General features: G+C 39.1%; 1 protein-coding gene across 2 annotated transcripts in view; it reads right to left on the bottom strand.

The window, feature by feature from the left end:
- Positions 1 to 13,896, bottom strand: part of Zdhhc13 (zDHHC palmitoyltransferase 13) — a 38,938-nt gene extending 25,042 nt beyond the window's left edge. Inside the window, exons 1-5 of one of the 2 annotated variants that reach the window (XM_034493387.1) lie at positions 13,761 to 13,896; positions 7,294 to 7,439; positions 4,182 to 4,304; positions 2,679 to 2,756; positions 1,037 to 1,181 (exon numbers count right to left, since the gene is read on the bottom strand). In XM_034493387.1, the coding sequence (XP_034349278.1) occupies positions 1,037 to 1,181; positions 2,679 to 2,756; positions 4,182 to 4,304; positions 7,294 to 7,439; positions 13,761 to 13,787 (519 nt within the window). In that variant the 5' untranslated portion in view covers positions 13,788 to 13,896. The remainder of the gene's footprint in view (positions 1 to 1,036; positions 1,182 to 2,678; positions 2,757 to 4,181; positions 4,305 to 7,293; positions 7,440 to 13,760) is intronic. The other variant, XM_076934850.1, reaches the window with a different exon arrangement.
- Positions 13,897 to 17,753: the final 3,857 nt, after the last annotated feature.

Below are 17,753 nucleotides of genomic sequence, written 5' to 3'. Positions count from 1 at the left end.
GAGATCTTGAAGTCATCTAGTTTAAACCCTGCTGCATGGATTCACACTACTATCCATTCAATAACAAAGAGTGCATTACCTATCTTCAGAGTCACTTCGTTTGCACTTGTTTCAAATAGCTAAACAAGAAACATTTAAAACTCTTTTTATATTTTCTGGAAGAGAAGGAAAAAGGAAATCATATCCCGATAAGAATATAGTCCTTTTACAAAACACGGCCAGGTGAGGTACACAGTGCTCTGAGCAAATCAAGGAGTGTAAGTTACTGAGGGTTCTTACAGCCACAGAGAAAGAGAACTTGGGAAGAAGCATAAGGGTCTCCTTTCTCATACATTTTAAACCAAAGCCCCCAAGAGGTTATAATTATTCCATTTTACTGGGCTGTCTGAGAGAAAGTGCTTATAGAGGGAGAATAATCAATCCAATGGCATTTGTGCAAACACGTTTCCACACTCATTCCAGACAAGACTGCTAACACACAAACCACCTTGCTGTCGGAGCACACTCCAGCAAGCACAGCTGACAGCAGAACTCCCACTGCTGACAGCCTATAATTTAACCCGTGCTCTGAAGAACGTCATTTTCATGGAATTACTCAGAGAACAATAAATGAGATGCTCACATTCAAATTGGCCTCCCATTTGAGCTCAAATAATGAAAGCAAACGATGGGTTAATAGTGATCTGACAACCATTTCTACACTCAGGCAGAAGGAAAATACAGGCTTTGAGGTCATGTTTTTGAAAAAAAAAAAAAAAAAAAACCTGAAAATTACTGGTATCATAAGAAAAACTATTACAGGCTTACAAGGTTTCAGAAACATTAAATGATGCTGAGCTAAAATAACCTGTCTTTCTCCCTCTAATGAAGCCAAAAAACGAGTGCTCAAGAGCTAAGTTGGCTTACTAATGTTAGTTATGAGTATATGGATAGCCATTAACTCCAATTTAAAACTGAGGGTAGACCAGGGCCAATAACCCACCCCAATATCTTCAAATTATACTACCCAGAATATAAGGCGCATGTCAAAACATACCTGCCCCTTTGAGATAAGATAAGCTATGATGGGCATGTGCTGAAACAGGACTGCCAGATGAATGCTGCTGAATCCCTCGCCATCAATCAGAGTTGGGTCTGCACCGTGCTGGAGTAATAAGATGACCATAGGCAAATGTCCTTGTCTGTGAACAGAAAATTTCCTAATGTGTTTTATTCTATAGAAGCAGAATTCATGCAGAAAACCAAAAAGTACCCAGAAAGAAACTACATAACTCTAAGACATGAGGGATTCTGGTTGGACAAAATAACATTTTCTAGTAGGAAGGTGTTTTACATACCGGCAGTTGTACAAGTGACTTCTACTCATTTTTTTTTTTTTTTTTTAAAGAACTATTTTTATTTATTTATAGGTATGTATATGTGCCTGTGTGTGTGCATCCCAGAGGAGGCCAGAAGAGGGTGTCTGATTCCCTGGAGCTGAAGTTGCATGCAGTGAGTTGTGAATCACCTTACAGTGGGTTCTAGGATAGAACTCTGGTCTTCTGCAAGAGCAGCAAGTACTCTTAACGACTGAGCCATTTTGTTAGCCGCAAATGTCTTTTACTTAAATAGTCCAACTCAGAATTATATGACTATGCTTGGGGCAAATGATAAACCTTGATAACCTAAATCAAACCTTATGCTGTTACAGCACAGGCAAACAGTAATAGCAATGACTAATGTGGACAATGAAAACCTTAAAACCCTGCAGGCTTTATTGATGTTTTTGAAACTAAAACATGATCATGAATCAGAAATATTATGGTTATATTGTAAAAATATTAAGATAATAATCATATATATTTATAAACCATATCATTAATAACCATTTATATAAACAACCTTATATATGTGTGTGTATACATACATACATATATATACACACACACATATATAAACCATATCATATATATGAGATATGTATTTCCAAATATAACTCATTTTCATGGAAACTACCATCAGTATCTTGAAGGACAAGAGTGATGCTTAGGTTTTTCAAAACTCTTGCCTATGGAAAAGATTCAGCTCTCTGCCTTGCAGTAACAATTAATTTCACTTGAGTTACAATCTCAGTAAGCAGAGTGGGTTAGGCAGACAGATTTAGACCCTCAGCTTCAGAGGATCAGTGCACCTCACAGCAAAGAAGAAGATACCATAAATGCCATGTTAAGCCGGCCTACTCAAGATTATCCTGCATCAACTTCAAAGGAGTTTACCCATTTGATCTTAAGAGACAGAGATACACTTTAAGGAGATTGAAGGACTCAATCTCTTTAAAACAGCTCTATACTGAGTTTCCAAATGAGTAGCTAAGGTTGAAGATTGACTTTATAGTTGAACTACTGTGTTCATTTATACAAAACAAATAGAGATATTCATTCCAGTGTCAAAAGAGAAATTCTAACACATTTGAGTCTGATAATAATACTGGAACATAAGATCAAACACTAAAACAACTCTTCTAGAAACCCCAAAGCCCTACTTAATAAAAAAAAAAAAAAAAAACCCAACACAACAAACAAACAAGACCTAGGGAACCAAAGAAAACAAACAAACAAAAAAACCCATTCCCCTGCCTGCACCTGAGGCTATTACATGCTGCCACTAGCCACATGTCAAAACTTCAAAAGATATCTTACCGGATAGCCCAGTGAAGAGGAGTTGAATTTAAGTCACCACCCAACTGATCTATCACAGCACCTTTGGAAATATAAAACCTGTTAAAAGCAATGAAAATAAGACATGAAATTTAAGATTCGAATTGAAAAAGAAAAGGCTTCCCCCCCCCCCTGCCCCCATAAAGTTTCATTTATCCCAGGCTGGCCTCAAACTCACTAGGCAGCCAAAGATGACCTTGAACTAACTTCTGATCCTCCTGTCTCTACTTCCTGAGTGCTGGGAATGCAGGTATGTACCACCAGACCCAGTTTTATGTGGCACTGGGATCCCACCCAGGGCTCCACGTCTGATACGCAAGTACTCTACCAACCCAGTCAGGCAAGTACTCTACCAACCCAGTCCAACTTTTTCTTCACACTATATTATAAAACAGAAATTACAATAACTCTCCTGAAGGGCCCAGATCTATAGAAGTCTCAAAATAATGAATGACAGCATCAAATAAACCTCTGGTGAAACACTTAATAGCATATTCATAATTATTTTTGCTATAATTAGCATTCCTCTATCACCCACAAGCCCAACACATGGTAACTTTTCTGAACATTCTAATGACTATAGCACTCTTAAATAGCTTCAAAGTAGAAAGAGAAAGGTGAGATTATATCATTTTTAGCAGTTCATAATTAGAAGTAGTATGTGGGAATAAAATTTTAAAGTAGTAAAAACGAATTTAAAATCATTTTAGACAAATTAGAAATTTTGAGTGTTCCATTTTGGGAACAAAGACTATAAGGTATTGTATATAGTGAACCTATAATGTAATGAAAACAATTTTCTTCTCTAGTTTAGAGAAGTTTATTTCCTTACTTGAAACATGTGCTTCATGTACCACATTATCTAAAGAATATACCTAAGTTTGTCTGATGGTATGATGTATTAGAAGATTTTAAACTAGTACATTTTAATTTTTTTAAGCCTCAAGAATTTTACACATATAGTCCTCTGACTTGAAACATATACACTAAAATCCTCACTACCCACTAGCATTTTACACACTAAATTAGAAACTGTTTAACCAAACAATGTATAGGCAGCAGCGTTTTCTTTATGAAGAACTATATAAACCATTATATGCTCGTTTCAAACCACAGTCCACATTAGCTTTTTTCAAAGTCTAATTCTCATGATGTTATAACTCAAAATATTTCATTGCTTCTTCTAGACTTAGATGCAACTTCTATCCTGAGAAAGTAATCTCATACCTTTCTTTTCAAAACACATCCCCTTTCCCTGACTATCCTTTATCTTTATGACGAGCCTGCTTTTGGACTGGCCCTCTCCAATGCTATGGTAACGGATGTGTGGTAAATTCCAGGTTTTCACTTACAATAGAACACTATAGGTGGCCCAACCCATACAAAAACAAAACAAGAGAGACTTCTAGAACAATAAGGATCAGTACATGTACACAGACATGAATACGCATGCACACACACACACACACACACACACCATCTTACTTTACAAGCTCCAGCCTGTTGTTAATGGCAGCCCAGTGAAGAAGAGATACATTTTCTCTGTCTGGTTGTCTGACATCATACCCTGCTTCTACCAGCTCTTTACATCGTTCAAATATTCCATATCTTAAATAAGAAAAAGAAAAGCACAATTGATACATTATAATAATTTTATATGTCAAAATTTCTTCCTTTTACCATGACTTTTATTATTATTATTTTTAATTTTAATGCAAACAACTGTTTAGTCAACATGGAAATACAAAGCAGTCCCCTGGTATCCTTGGAGCCCCATATCCTGGAATCCTCCCAGATCCCAACATCTGTGCATCTGTTCAAATCCCTTATAAAATAAGGTGCCATATATAGTAATTATGCATATCTTCCCACATTCTTTATGTCATATAGGTTACTTATACAATACAGATGCCATGTAAATAACTGTCATACTGTATTATATATGCAATCATGACAGACTTAAAATTCTATGAATGTATAGTACATGTTCAGGAACAGTATTTCTTTTTTTATTTTTACCCTTTTTATGTTGTTTCCCCATTTATTTATTTGTTTATTTATTTATTCACTTTACATCCCAATATACATCCCAATATTCACCCTTCTCCTCCCTGTTCCTCCCTTACACAGCTCCTCCCCCAATTTCCCTCTCCCCTTCTCCTCTGAGAAGGGCCAGGAAAACATTTTGAATGCAAGAATGGTTGAAACTGTGATTGTTGAATTCCACAAGACAGAATTCTTAGACATGGTCTAACTCTAATTAACACACAAAAGGAACATAGTGTAAGCAAACAAAAGTAAGCTCAGTGTTCTTATTGATGGATTCATCCACATGGAGTTGAAACAAACTTTCTTAAGCCTTAATCCTCACACCTGCTCTCCTTCAGTAATTTCATTTGTCTACACACACACACACACACACACACACACACACACACACACACACCATTTTACTTTACAAGTCAGGTGTTGGCTCCTGACTACAATCTTATCTCTGAAGAAAACTACACCTATGCAACTACCTTACAATGTAGGTGAAACCCTAAAAGCAAACTTGGAATGAGATAACTTCAACAAGAAATAGCCAGGATGTAGAGCCAGGCAAGAGTCCTTCCTGGAGAACTGAAACATGACACACGTGCTGTAATTTAAGAAGGGAGGACATTCTGGACAGGAAGAATAGCACATACAAAAACTGAGATGTGAAACACTACATAGATGTTCGGAGAAACAGAAGCAATTCAGCAATGGTGAGCTTAATATAGTGAAGAGGGAAGGGAAGGGCAAGACCACACAAGGTGGGTGAGACTGTGAGTTCATCTTCAGTTCAGTGGGAAACCAAGGAAGCCATTAGAAAAGGAAAAGTGCTGAGAATTTGAGTTTTAAGAACGATTATGTTAGTGGCAATATGAAAGCAGCAGCTTAGATCAGCATAAGAGTAGAATTTAGAGACCAGCATGGGGGTGATAACTGTGAATACAAATGAGAACACTAAGTGTGAGATGAACAAAAGGAACAAAAAAGGGGAGTCTAGAAGATATTCAACCTGATGAGTTATTTTTTTAATGTTTTTGTAATTTTAAAAATCATACATTAGCAACATTTCTTTTTAACAGAAACTAACTACAACATACATTTTTAGTAGTTTCTCTAAAACTTATTTTTCTTTAGAAGGACATGAAAATTGCAACTGGCCCTCAGAGGTCAAAACTCAAATCAACGGGCAAAACAATCTCACTTTTTCACAATTAAATGCAAATGTTTTGCTTGATAAACATATGTATGTGTAAACAATACACAGAAGCTTCTGATAATGGCACATCGTCCTAGCTGGACTATCCATCTTTTAAAGATCACTTTGGCATTTTATTGGAAAAATATATTTCTTTTATTTGACAAAGAGAACACATTATTGGTTACACATAACATTTGTCTATCTGCTTCTATCTCCTTTCCAAATATCTATCGAAAGCATTAACCTGTGGGTTGTGATCCCTTTGGAAGTTAAACAATTCAGTCACAGGAGTCACTTAAGACCATCAGAAAACACAGATATTTATATGATGACTCATAACAGTAGCAAAATTACAGTCATGAAGTAGCAATGAAAATAATTTTAGGCTGGTGTTACTATGACATGAGGAACTGAATTAAAGGGTTGCAGCATTAGAAGGTTGGGGACTACTGATCTAAAGATATCACCACAATCATTCGAGAATGTCCAAGACCTAAAGGAACATCAAAGACGAGTTCCTACTGAGCTTCCCAGGGAATGCAGCTCATGCCTAGCAGTCAGCACAACAGAGCTTTCCTGGTGACAGAGACATTTCAATGTTCCCATTCTGATTAAAGCCAACGTTCCCCTTAAGAATCCTCTCATCTTCATAGCAATACAAACTATCAAATACTATTCACCCAAAGCAATAGACGTGGGGTCTTTAAACTAACTTTATATAAATTGGTAATCAGAATAACCCACTCAGGTAACTGTCAATATATGAATAATGAACATAACATTAGTTAGTGTTAAAGCCAAACAGGGGTTTAACAGGAATGATACCAAGATAGACAGGTAATTCTAGTTCTGTTATGGTGACTAGAAGAGTGTGACTTACATTAAATGGACAATGTAACATTTATACTTGTTTACTAAAATATAAATTACTACTTAATCATGTCTGGTAAACAACATATTTCAAAATATGCTCAAAAGCAAGAGGTGAGATGGTCCCTGAAATGAACAGGGCCCTGGCAATCAATGACAACATGGATATCCACATAATGTTCACTGTAAGCAGAAAAATTTTACATTTATTTTTATTTTCAGCATAAGGAACAGATCCATTAGAATATACTTATAAAGATAAAGGAGATAAATTCTATTGAAAAGCAGCTCACAAGCTAATGGAGGGCCTGATACAGAACCAGCCAAGGTCTACTGCACTAAGTACTTTGATGCTGGAATGGCAAACACATTTGGTGGGTATGGAGCTGTTAGGATACAGTAACAAAGTGCCCACAGAGTGCCATCAACTGCATGGTCATTATCATAACTGAAGAGACTCTAAGGATAAAACAGAGCATCCAGGAGACTCACTGTGTAGCTTTGACAATGTCACAGTTACTGGAGTCCTCTATAAGAGGAAGAATTTCTTTTGCTTTCGCAAGTTCTTTGTTTTCATGTACACAGATGCCGTGTCGACCAAATCCTGGAACATGGGAGCCATGGCTGTGATTCCTGCACTGAAGAGTAAGAGCAATTGACAAAGCATGTAGAATTAATACCATAATTCAATCATGTAATGAAGCATTTTATACCATTAACAATACCTATGCTAACAAATCAAACTGTTTTAATCTCTTACAGGAGTGTCTTAGTGAAGATTTTATCTTAAAAGATGCTTAAAATTAGGAAAATCCAAATTATAAATGTTGTCATAAAACAGGTCATTTGAAAAGGCACAAATGTGCCTTGGTAGCTGCAGTAGTAGAAGGTCATGGACACTGACAATGAAGGAACATTACCAGAATCTTGTTTTCAGAGTTGTGGTGAGCACATCCTAAAAAATATTCTCATTTCCTAATGATCAAGCTCTTGCAATTTCCTTTCCCTTTGAAAATGGAAATCCCTGAGATAAGGAATATGACAAAGGTGGTGGGTACTGTAGTCTATGACAGGGTGAATAAGGCTGTCTTAGCAGCAGCTCCTATTGGTTTTGCAAAGGCAGGCTGCTATGACACAAAAGGGACTGCAAAGAGCCCAGGTGGCAAGGACCGAACTTTCATTTCTAGAAGTGAAAGTGCTCCTGGGTGACAGACATCAAGAAAATGAAAATGTGAATCAAGCAACAGCAGAGAGTTGAACTGCATTACTAACCACATGAGTTTGAGAAAGAACTCTTAAGTTATATTAGGGAACAGAGGTCAGCCATGACAACAGCTTGTGAGATCCTGAGCGAAGGATCCAGGTAAGCTGTATTTGAACTTCTGACAAGCAGAAACACTAAGCTAATAAACAGGTACTCTAACCCATTATATGTGTGGTCATTTGTCATGCAGCAACAGCCAGTACAGAAGTGACCAGGTTGATGTAAAATGACCCAACGTTGTTATACCACCATCAACTTATTTATGTGGCCACTTACTTGGATCTTCCTAGCGTGGGGCTACTGCTAACAGTACTGCTGTGCACACTCTTGTATATATGTCTCTGGAGATTCATGCATAAACAATTCTTAACAATATGTAACCAGAGTTTAACTGTCTGGTATTTAAGGTAAGCTACGCCCATCTTAAAATGGCCACATCAATTAAGCTTTCCAGAGCAGGGCCTGGAAACATTCATGGCTCTTACCTTTACAAACTGTTGGAATTATCAAACTCTGCTTGCTGATGCTGTATGAGACTTCTAGTTTGTCTTAGATGGCAGCACTTAAACACCTGAGTGTAAATTCTTTTCTCAGCTATGTATAAAATAGAGCCTTGTACTTTAGTGTACATGCAATAACCAGGATTATCTCACCATTGACTAATCCTGTTTTAAAGAAGACCTAGAAAACTGGACAGAACACCAGAAATAAACTATTTTAACTATGAATAACAGGAAAGTGTCCAAGAAATGAGAACATAAGAAAGTTTGTTTTTAGAGGGGGCATGTGGAGGGAGTGTGAGCACACATGACTGAATGAAAGGGCATGGAATTGGGTAAGTGGGGAAACGGGAAGGATCTGGGAGAGATTGAGACAAGGAAAACCAGGATCAGAACATAGTGTGTGAAAAAATTTTTTCAATTAAAAAAAAAAGTAAGGAAAGTGAGTGAACCTTACCATGAACCCCAAAATGTCAGAATTTGAGAAAATACGTTCAATATGTCCAACCTGTGGCCCCTGGCCTCATGCACCTAAAGACACATATGATGTGCCTGAATATGACCAACAGGACACAGTAAGCTTACTTAATACATTGAGATTGTTGGTGATTATTTTAGGCAACTTTGTAACCACGCTGGGTTATAATGTTAAAAGGGCTGCTAGAGCCTCAGGGCCTCTCTGTATAAATGAGAAGCCAGAAATAATGCACGCAACAGGCTGAGGTGGCTCAAGGTGACAGCAGATTTTGAGAGAAATAAGCTACGCAGGAAAGAAAGTGTGTGTGTGTGGGGGAGGGGGGGGCTGAAGCTTAAGATATGGGATAGAGTTTTCCAAAGCTTCCTAAAAACAAAGACATTATTTACATGTATTTTGAATAACAAATTTAAAAGGAACGTATTCTATACAGACAAGTACAGAATAAACTCTATGAAGTTAGAAAAATGTTGACGGTCCATGGAAAACTCAACTGAAACATAAAAATGCACACAGATATACACAGACATTAAGCATGAGGAATGCAGTGGTTATTGGAAGATATGACAAAGCAGTGTCAACAATATTTTGAGGAGTAAAAGAGACTTCATGATATTATAGAGCTAATTATATAAGAAGACGTAACACTGGGTGTATATAGAATTCAAATGTTTAAATTCATAAAGTAAAAACAGATAGAACTGAAAAAAGAAATCAGTTCATAATTATAGGGATTACAACACTTCTTTCACTAACTGTAGCATGAGAAGACACAAAATAACACAGGATAGAAAAAACAAAAACAAAAACAACCAAAACCAATCTGGGAACCAGAAAGAGACTTTAAAAAGAGCACTATCCATCAATTTAGTCAACTGTTAGCACAACAGATGTACAATTTCATAAGAGTCTTAATTTACATAACCCTAAAGAGCAGATGAGGCTAAGCACTATTTCACGTGCTAATCTGTCTTCTGCATATCTTCTATGAAGTTTCTGTTCAAGTCTTTGCCACCCCCTTTTTGATCCAGGGTCTCACAGTTAGCCTCTAACTTGTGATCGTCCTGCTTCAGCTTCCTAAGAGCTGGGTTAACAGTCATGTGCTAACATGTCCACCTTCTATTTTTCATCTGTGCCTTTTGTTTTCTTACTGTTAAGTTTTAAGAGTTCTTGATATTAAACAATCTAGATTAGTACAAGGGATATGTAACTTTCAAAATATTTTCTTCTGGACTGTAGCTTTCCTTTCCTTAAAAGAATTGTTCATTGGGTAAGTTTTAAATTTTGTTGTCCAGTTTATCAATTTATTATTTCACAGATGGATTTTGGCTTTGTGCTCAATTCCAGAAATTACCCATGAAATCTCAATTATTCTGGCTACTGAGGAAAGTTCTAGCACCCATGCTGCCAAAAGATCCCTTTCTTGCTTCTTGAGTGAATTTCACTGCTCATGGAGTTCTGTCTATAGGAATGTCCTCTTCTAAAGCTCAAGTCTGTAACAGGGACAAACCAGAGGTGACAAAGGTAAATTATCTGCTGGGTTTATGGAGTTTGATTTCTGGTTGTTTTTAATATGATTTAGCATTTACTTTTCCAGGGTCCTTCAGGAGATGTTTTAAAGTCTGCCAGACTTCATATCTACATTCACTGGGAGAAAGAGGTGTACTTTTATCCCTTTATCTCACCCAGAGCAAGAACCATAATGCTCATTTGAATACGTTTCTTTGGCTCTATCTGCTAAATAAGCAAACACAGAATCATATATAGCTAAAACCAAACTTAGCTACATTAAAAGGAAAAGTAAAGAACCTTTTAGGATTCTTTCTGTATCATAGTAATTATAATCTACTCAAATGGAAGAAAGTTGGCTCTAAATAGTCTAGGATTCTGATCTATTTGATTTTCTCTGGTCCACCTAAGATTCCAGTTCACAAATGATTCAAGGGGCCAGGATACCATGTTTTATATTTTTGTGTTTATAAGATAAATGGGTTATTGGGGAGAAGGAGAAAAAAAAAGTAATAACAAGAAAGACATATATAGCTAAATATTTCTCCACAGGGAAGAAAAGGGTCAAAATTGAACATTATGCATGAGGCATAAGGTTATACCAGTGGCAGTTTTTATAATATAAATCCCCACTTTTTCTTATTTTTAAGATCAAGAGGTGAAGGTATATGTTAATTTTTCTTGACTCTAAGCTCTGTGAACTGTTTCACTAGTGAAGTATTATAGAAATGTTGCTGTGCCAGCTTACAAGCCTAGGCTTTAGAAACTGGAAGCTTTCTCTTCTTGTCTCCTAAGACACACTTCTTTTAGAATTCAGTTACCATGCTGTGCAGAAGACCAGGTATTTGTTGAGAGTCAGCATCAACTAGATAATTCCAGTCCTAGCTAGCAATTCACATCTAGCTTATGAGTCTTTCCTACTGAGGCTCTAGACACAATGGAACAGGGAGACAAACCAACCTGAATCAGTATATTCAAATTTCTGATGTACAAATCCATGTGTTAACAATGGCTGTTTTCCATGCCATCATGCTTTGAGCATGCTCAACAGAGAATCTTTAAGTTATATGGTAACTATGATGCAATCAAATTATTTTTAAAATAGTAAACACCTTGAAGTCACAGTGGATTCTAAAAGAAAATCATGACCTGGAAAACTCTGGCAAGGCTGACTAGCAACTAAAACAAGTGTAGGGAGGTATGACAGAAAACCATTAAAATTTGTCACAATAGCATCAGCGTTAAGTTTCTAAATTTGCTATTGGGTGAACACTAGTGTTAGATTCATTTTTTATGCTTGACACAAAGCAATGATTAATGCATAGGCTACAAACCACTACCTTCACAGCACTTATACACAACAGAGGAGAGAGAGTGCACATCAGCATAACAGAGCATGATATTAAATGTTGGGGAGAAATAGGAAACCAGGAGGGAGGTCAGGGAGTGTCATTGTTAGTGGTGACAATGAGAAAGGCCTGCAATTTTAAGTATAAGGGCATCAAAATACTACACTGTGGTCAGACTTTCCTGAAGATATTATAGAAATAGAGGAATAAGCCACATCAATACTCAGTAGAGACTCCAGATAGAACATTCTAGATAGAGTAAGTAAGTATTAAGGTCTGTAGCCCAGTGTAGCTGGGAGTTTCTTGAGCAAACAAAACTGTAAAAGATGAGGTGTTAAACATAACTGAGAACCAGGCTGGGTAGGAAAATTCTGACAAAAACAAACAAACAAATACCCCCCAAACCAAAAACAAACCTATCAGCACTAAGCAACAAATTCAACAAAAGGGATGCTTTGTCTGCTTTGTTCATGGAGAATGGAGCCCAGCTTCCAGAAGACATTCAAAACACATTTATGAGATGAATGAATAGATTCTTGGATGTGCCACTCAGTTGCTCTCTAGCATGTGACTACAGTTTCTTGAGTGTCCTTTCTTCCTTTTAAGATTAGAAATAATTACTCATACCTAGCTCACAAGTGAGTAGTGAAGACCAAGACTGGGGGATTTCAAGTGGCAACAGGAATTATCATTAACAACAGGCTATCTTGCCCCACTAACTTCAACCTCTAAAATCATCCTCTCTCTTCTGATGTCATGGAACTTGAGCAGGGTTATTTTCCCTTCAGCATAGAGGGGACGGGGATCTCACAGGCTTTTATTAATGAGTGACAGTAATTAAGAAATGATGGCTACTCTTACCAACCTTTGAGCCTGAGAAAAATAATGAGACACTGTTTCACGTAGAGAGTCTATGCTCTTTCATAGCAATTCAGGCTCACTGTACATTATTCTTATTTCTTTTAAAATGCAAGAACTCCCAATAAAAACACCTCAGCATGTTATTTTCCACTTAAACCTACACCAAACTGGCTGAAGAAGAAAAATAGAGAAATATGAAGAACACTCTTGGGACTAGGGAAATTTTTTTTTTTTAAAGTGTCCAAACAAGGTGACTACCTCAAACTGCTTGAAGAAAACAATCTACTTTTAGCTTAACTTGAATTAGAGACTTTGTCAGTTTTCTCACCTGAAAATGGGGATTTCTTTTGCTTAAGGACTTTGATAAAAAGGATAAAAAAAGGCGCACAAGAATGCATGTAGCACTAGCACATGCCAAACATTTGCTAGGAATGAAGAGGCCTGAAAATATTAAGTGGGAATCTTTTGAAGGCCAGTTATTAGTCTTTAGAGGTCATAATCAAAAGGGACAAATTCTTAGTTCTCTAGGGTTTTATAGCTTCCCCTCTGGCCTCCTCTGTCCTTTGGGACGAATCTAGCCCTTCCCAGAATAGACCCCTTTGGGATTTTGCAGATGGTACCATGGAGCTCCCTTCCTCTTTCCTCCACAGGCTCGATGCTTTCAAGGAGTAGGAAGGATGTGGGAAGGAACAAGAGCTAAGACAGCACAAGGCGGAGAAAAGGCGGCAGCCTAGGCTCTAGGCTAAGGTCCAAGGCTGGCTGTGCTACCTGAGGTGTGTCACCTGACACCTTACAGGTCCCAGCGGACTTAGGCGCCGGTGCGTGACGCCCTGCCGCCGAATGGAAGAGGGCCCGACCTCGCTTTGCGGCCACCTCAAAGGACAAGCAGCATCTTACTTAGTGTGGCCGTGGCCAAGGCCCAGGTCCCGCCGTCCTCGGGGAACCGCCTCACCTGGCCGCGGCTTGGGTCCCCACCGCCGCCCACGTCCAGCCGCGCTCACCTGCGAGCCCAGACCCGGGCCCTCCATAACGCCCCACGCCCGCCCGGCCGCGGCTCCAGAGCAAAGTGGCGGCCGTGGCTCCCTGAGCACGCCTCAGCCGCCTCTCGCCCACTTCCGGCTTGCGCCCCGCCCTCCTAACTGCGCGCTTCCCAGCGCTGCCAATCCGCCACGAGAAGCCAATCCCCGGCCTCTCTCTCATGGGGGCGGAACTTTCTCACCTCTTGAGAACTGCCGGTCATCCCCGCCCTCTGCCCCGCCCCCGCTATGTTCTTTTCTTAGTCCTACCCTTGGCACCGCTTCAGGTTCCCACCCTACAGGCTCTATAGGTGCATTCCAACGGCCCGGAGTGGGCTACCCAAAGCTAGATGTTCGTGTGGAAATCTTTCCCTCACCTCAGTCTTCTCAACTGTGAAATGGAGTCAAGAACAACTTCATGGAAGCGTTTGGAAAATTAATTGAGGATAAGTATGCACACTTCCACAGCAGGGCTTTTGGCAGATGAAGAGCATACTGTCTCATGGACAATCTCACGGTGTTAGCTGTTAAACTGTCTGCTGCTCTTCAGTCATGTGCTCTTGAGCAAGGCACTTCTACCATCAGGACCTGGTTCCTCATAGAAAGCAGAAGATATGAGCAGTGGTAAAGGCACTTGCCAACAAGTGTCACGACCTGAGTTTGTTCTCCAGGATCATGGTGGAAGGGGAAAAGTCTTGATGTTTTCCACTGATCCTTCCACACACAAACAAAGCTTGCTCACCATGCCACCCCCTCTCAACACACAAATCAATAAATGAGACAAAATAAGTTTTAAGAAGAAAGAAAGCAGAAAATATGAGAGTTCCACAGGGAAGGAAGAGATAAACTGGACAAGCCTCACCTCTCCCTTTTGGTGGAATGCATGGAGAAGCTGGCATGTAAATCTTGCAGAGATTGGTGGGCTATGAAATAAGACTACTCTTGGTTCTTACCAGTGGGGAGCTCTCTCCTACCTCAGCATCCAGAAAACAATGGGGCTTTCCTAGGTGTGCACTCAACAAGTTCTTTGTGATAATTCCTTGTTGTGTCTGTTACTAAAACAAGCTTGGTTAGATTCTTAGAAGCTAATTCAGAATAGAATTAATATTGTGACTCTACGTTCTATAAACTGTGAAATAAGTGTCTGGAAATAAAAGTGCTGGGAAAAAAAAAGTGCTGGGTTTACCCATGAAAAAAATATCACCCCAAAACAGTAAAGTTGTAAGTATTATTATCATCAGTGGCCCTACTTATTGGGCACACCATAGGTTACCCACAAAGCCTACACCCACTGAGGATGGGAAACATGTTGTGTTTGTCTAGGAACTCCCAGTGCCTAGCACAGCATTGAGACCTAGAAACTATCTAACATAATTACAGTGAGTAGATGGGTGGATGTACGAATGTGTCATCAACTTTTATGATGCTATGCAGAGCAAACTGAATGACAAATAGAAGGATGGGTAAGTGACTTCCTCCAGAGCAAAAGGAAAAGGCAGGTGATTTGGATAGTGTAGGATGAAGCCTGAGGAGGGTTTCAAAGAGGAGAGAACCTTGTAATGTGGTCACTCCCTGATCATTACCTAATCTGATGTCTGTTTATTGATCACTTAGTGTGCGTTAGCAACTGTACTGGTGTTCTGCCTACGGTTTTAGCTGATTCCCTAAATTCCCAATCATTTGCTTAATGCTTGACAGAGAGAGGGTTCAATCTCATTTCTTTTATTAGTTAATGCTTCGGCTGATATAATTTGGTTCTTTCATCTTTAAGGACTCATTAAGGTGCTGTTGAACTCGAGGGAGGCTTGAAATCTATCCCATGGTTTTGTTTTGATGTCTTAACATATCGGAAGAGTCTGCACTGAATAAATCCTATTCCGACACCCTACTTCTTAGCCAGGCTCCTGATTCTACTCTGCTCATTAGCTTTATTCCTCCAACAAGCTACTCGGGGTTAAGATAAGCATATCTGTGTCTAATTCCTCTATGGACGTGAGCCTAGTGATGCGAAGGGCTGTCGCTGTCTCTCATCCTTGAGAATACCTTTGTAGGCATGCCCCAGTAGACAGACATGAACGTGTGCATGAGCTCCTGAAGCTTGCCCCAGCTTGACTCACTGCTTCAGCCGTTAGTGATTTTGTGCTCTCCAAAAAGCTGCTATATCTTTGTCCTTCCGTTCTCTCATCTGTAAATAGGACACCAAATGATATTTACTCCGTGGTAGTGTTGAAAGAATTAAATGAATTGATGTGTGTGAAGTGTGTAGAGGACAGCTTGATTCCTCTAGGCTTTATAAATGGGTTCGTTAGCATCGTTAAAATTGCCATGTTTCTCTTTGGGAGTGGGGTTGGGAGAGCACTGAATGGGACCAGCTGGGTGGTGTTGTGTAAAGGGGACAGGATAGAGATTCAGCAAGTCTGGCTTCTAGTTTACACTCTGCATGTATTAAATTTCCAGGGTTGCTGTAAAAAAAAAAAAAAAAAAAAAAAAAAAAAAAAAGCAGTACTGACTGAATGGCCAAAGGGCTGGCGAATTATTGTCATATAGAGCTGAGTGCTGGAACCCTAAGTAAAAGTCTTAACAGGCTTGGTTTCTTCTGAGGCTGGTCTCCTTAGCTTGCAGATGGTCCTGTCCTCCATTTGCCTTCTCGGATCTCTGTTGCATGTAATCTGTTTCGTAATTCCTTCTCCTTGTATGTACAGGAGTTAAACTGGATTAGAGCCCACTCTGACCATATCTTACCATTATTAGCTTATATAAAAAAAAATCCTATAGGCAAATACAGTTACATTCTGAAGTACTGGAGCTTAACATTTCAGTATATGAAAGGGGGTGAGGCAGGCATTTGTCTGCCCACAACACTGTGTGATTCTGAGCAAACCATTTCCCCTTTTTATAGGTGTCCTCATATGTAAATTTGCATGGCAGTCGAGGCTGAAAGCACTCTTTTTTATAGTTCCTCTTAGCTTTGATCATGTAGCTTTCCTAAGTAAGATTAAGCCTTTTCTCTCTCTAATACCCTTACATAGGTGGAACTATCCTCACCCTCTAACACAGATTAGCTTTCTCTTACATACCAGACACTGCTCAGCATTGGGAAAGTATTTGGGCAAGAAAGAAGTCAGTTCTCTTGATTCCCATGATTTACTGTCTAGGACCAAGAGAAAGACTCTAAAACTAGCTCACCAGTACTCACCTATTAAAGTCAGCCTTCTAGTTCTTACAGAGATCATTATCTTTCTTCATGGCTGTGGGCTATTTGTGAACATTCATTTATCTTCCCTCCACCATGCTCTGTACATCTGGCAAACGGTAATGCCTAACAAGAAATGCCCAAATATATAAACAAGTAACCAATAACAATGTAAAAACTGGTCTGTAAGAATGACATCAAAGGTAGCCCAGATCCACAAATCATACTGTGTCGTTATCATAATATTGAGAAATGATTTGATTTGAGTATTTCATATTAGGATCTCCTAATGTCTGCTGTCACAATATGGGTGACAACTGACTTTGTTCTGCTTAAACTTTTGATTCCGGGCTTATTTATTGCTCCTTCTGGGCCAGGCCATGGGCATGTTTTGAAGCAGAGGACTGTGATTGTTATCATTATGTTAGTGGCACCAAAATGTCCCTTTGGAATGTCAAAAGAGAGCAAACAAACAGTGATAGCAATAAAAACAGCAAAGCCCATGCATCCATCTGTGGACAGCTCTTCACATGCACCAGGTAGAAAATGCCAATGCTCTGTGCCACAGTCTGGAGGCTGAGTAGGAGGAGTGCTTGCTGACACAAGTGTTGGCTGAGGTCCTGATTTGTGCCGGGTACAGGCTAAGATGCTTTTAGGGGCTAAACTCAGTAGACAACGGTTACTGCTCTTCTGGTGGCAATAGATAAAGAGAAGCAGAGGCAGCAGGCACACACTGAAGGGGAAAAGTTCCAAGAGGCCACGGGGACCCACTTAGCCTGGGAGGC

This window comes from Arvicanthis niloticus, chromosome 1, assembly GCF_011762505.2.
Source record: "Arvicanthis niloticus isolate mArvNil1 chromosome 1, mArvNil1.pat.X, whole genome shotgun sequence".
In the NCBI taxonomy this organism is placed as follows: Eukaryota; Metazoa; Chordata; class Mammalia; order Rodentia; family Muridae; genus Arvicanthis; species Arvicanthis niloticus.
The sequence above is the reverse complement of the archived record's forward strand: the minus strand, read 5'-3'. Positions and strand labels throughout refer to the sequence as shown.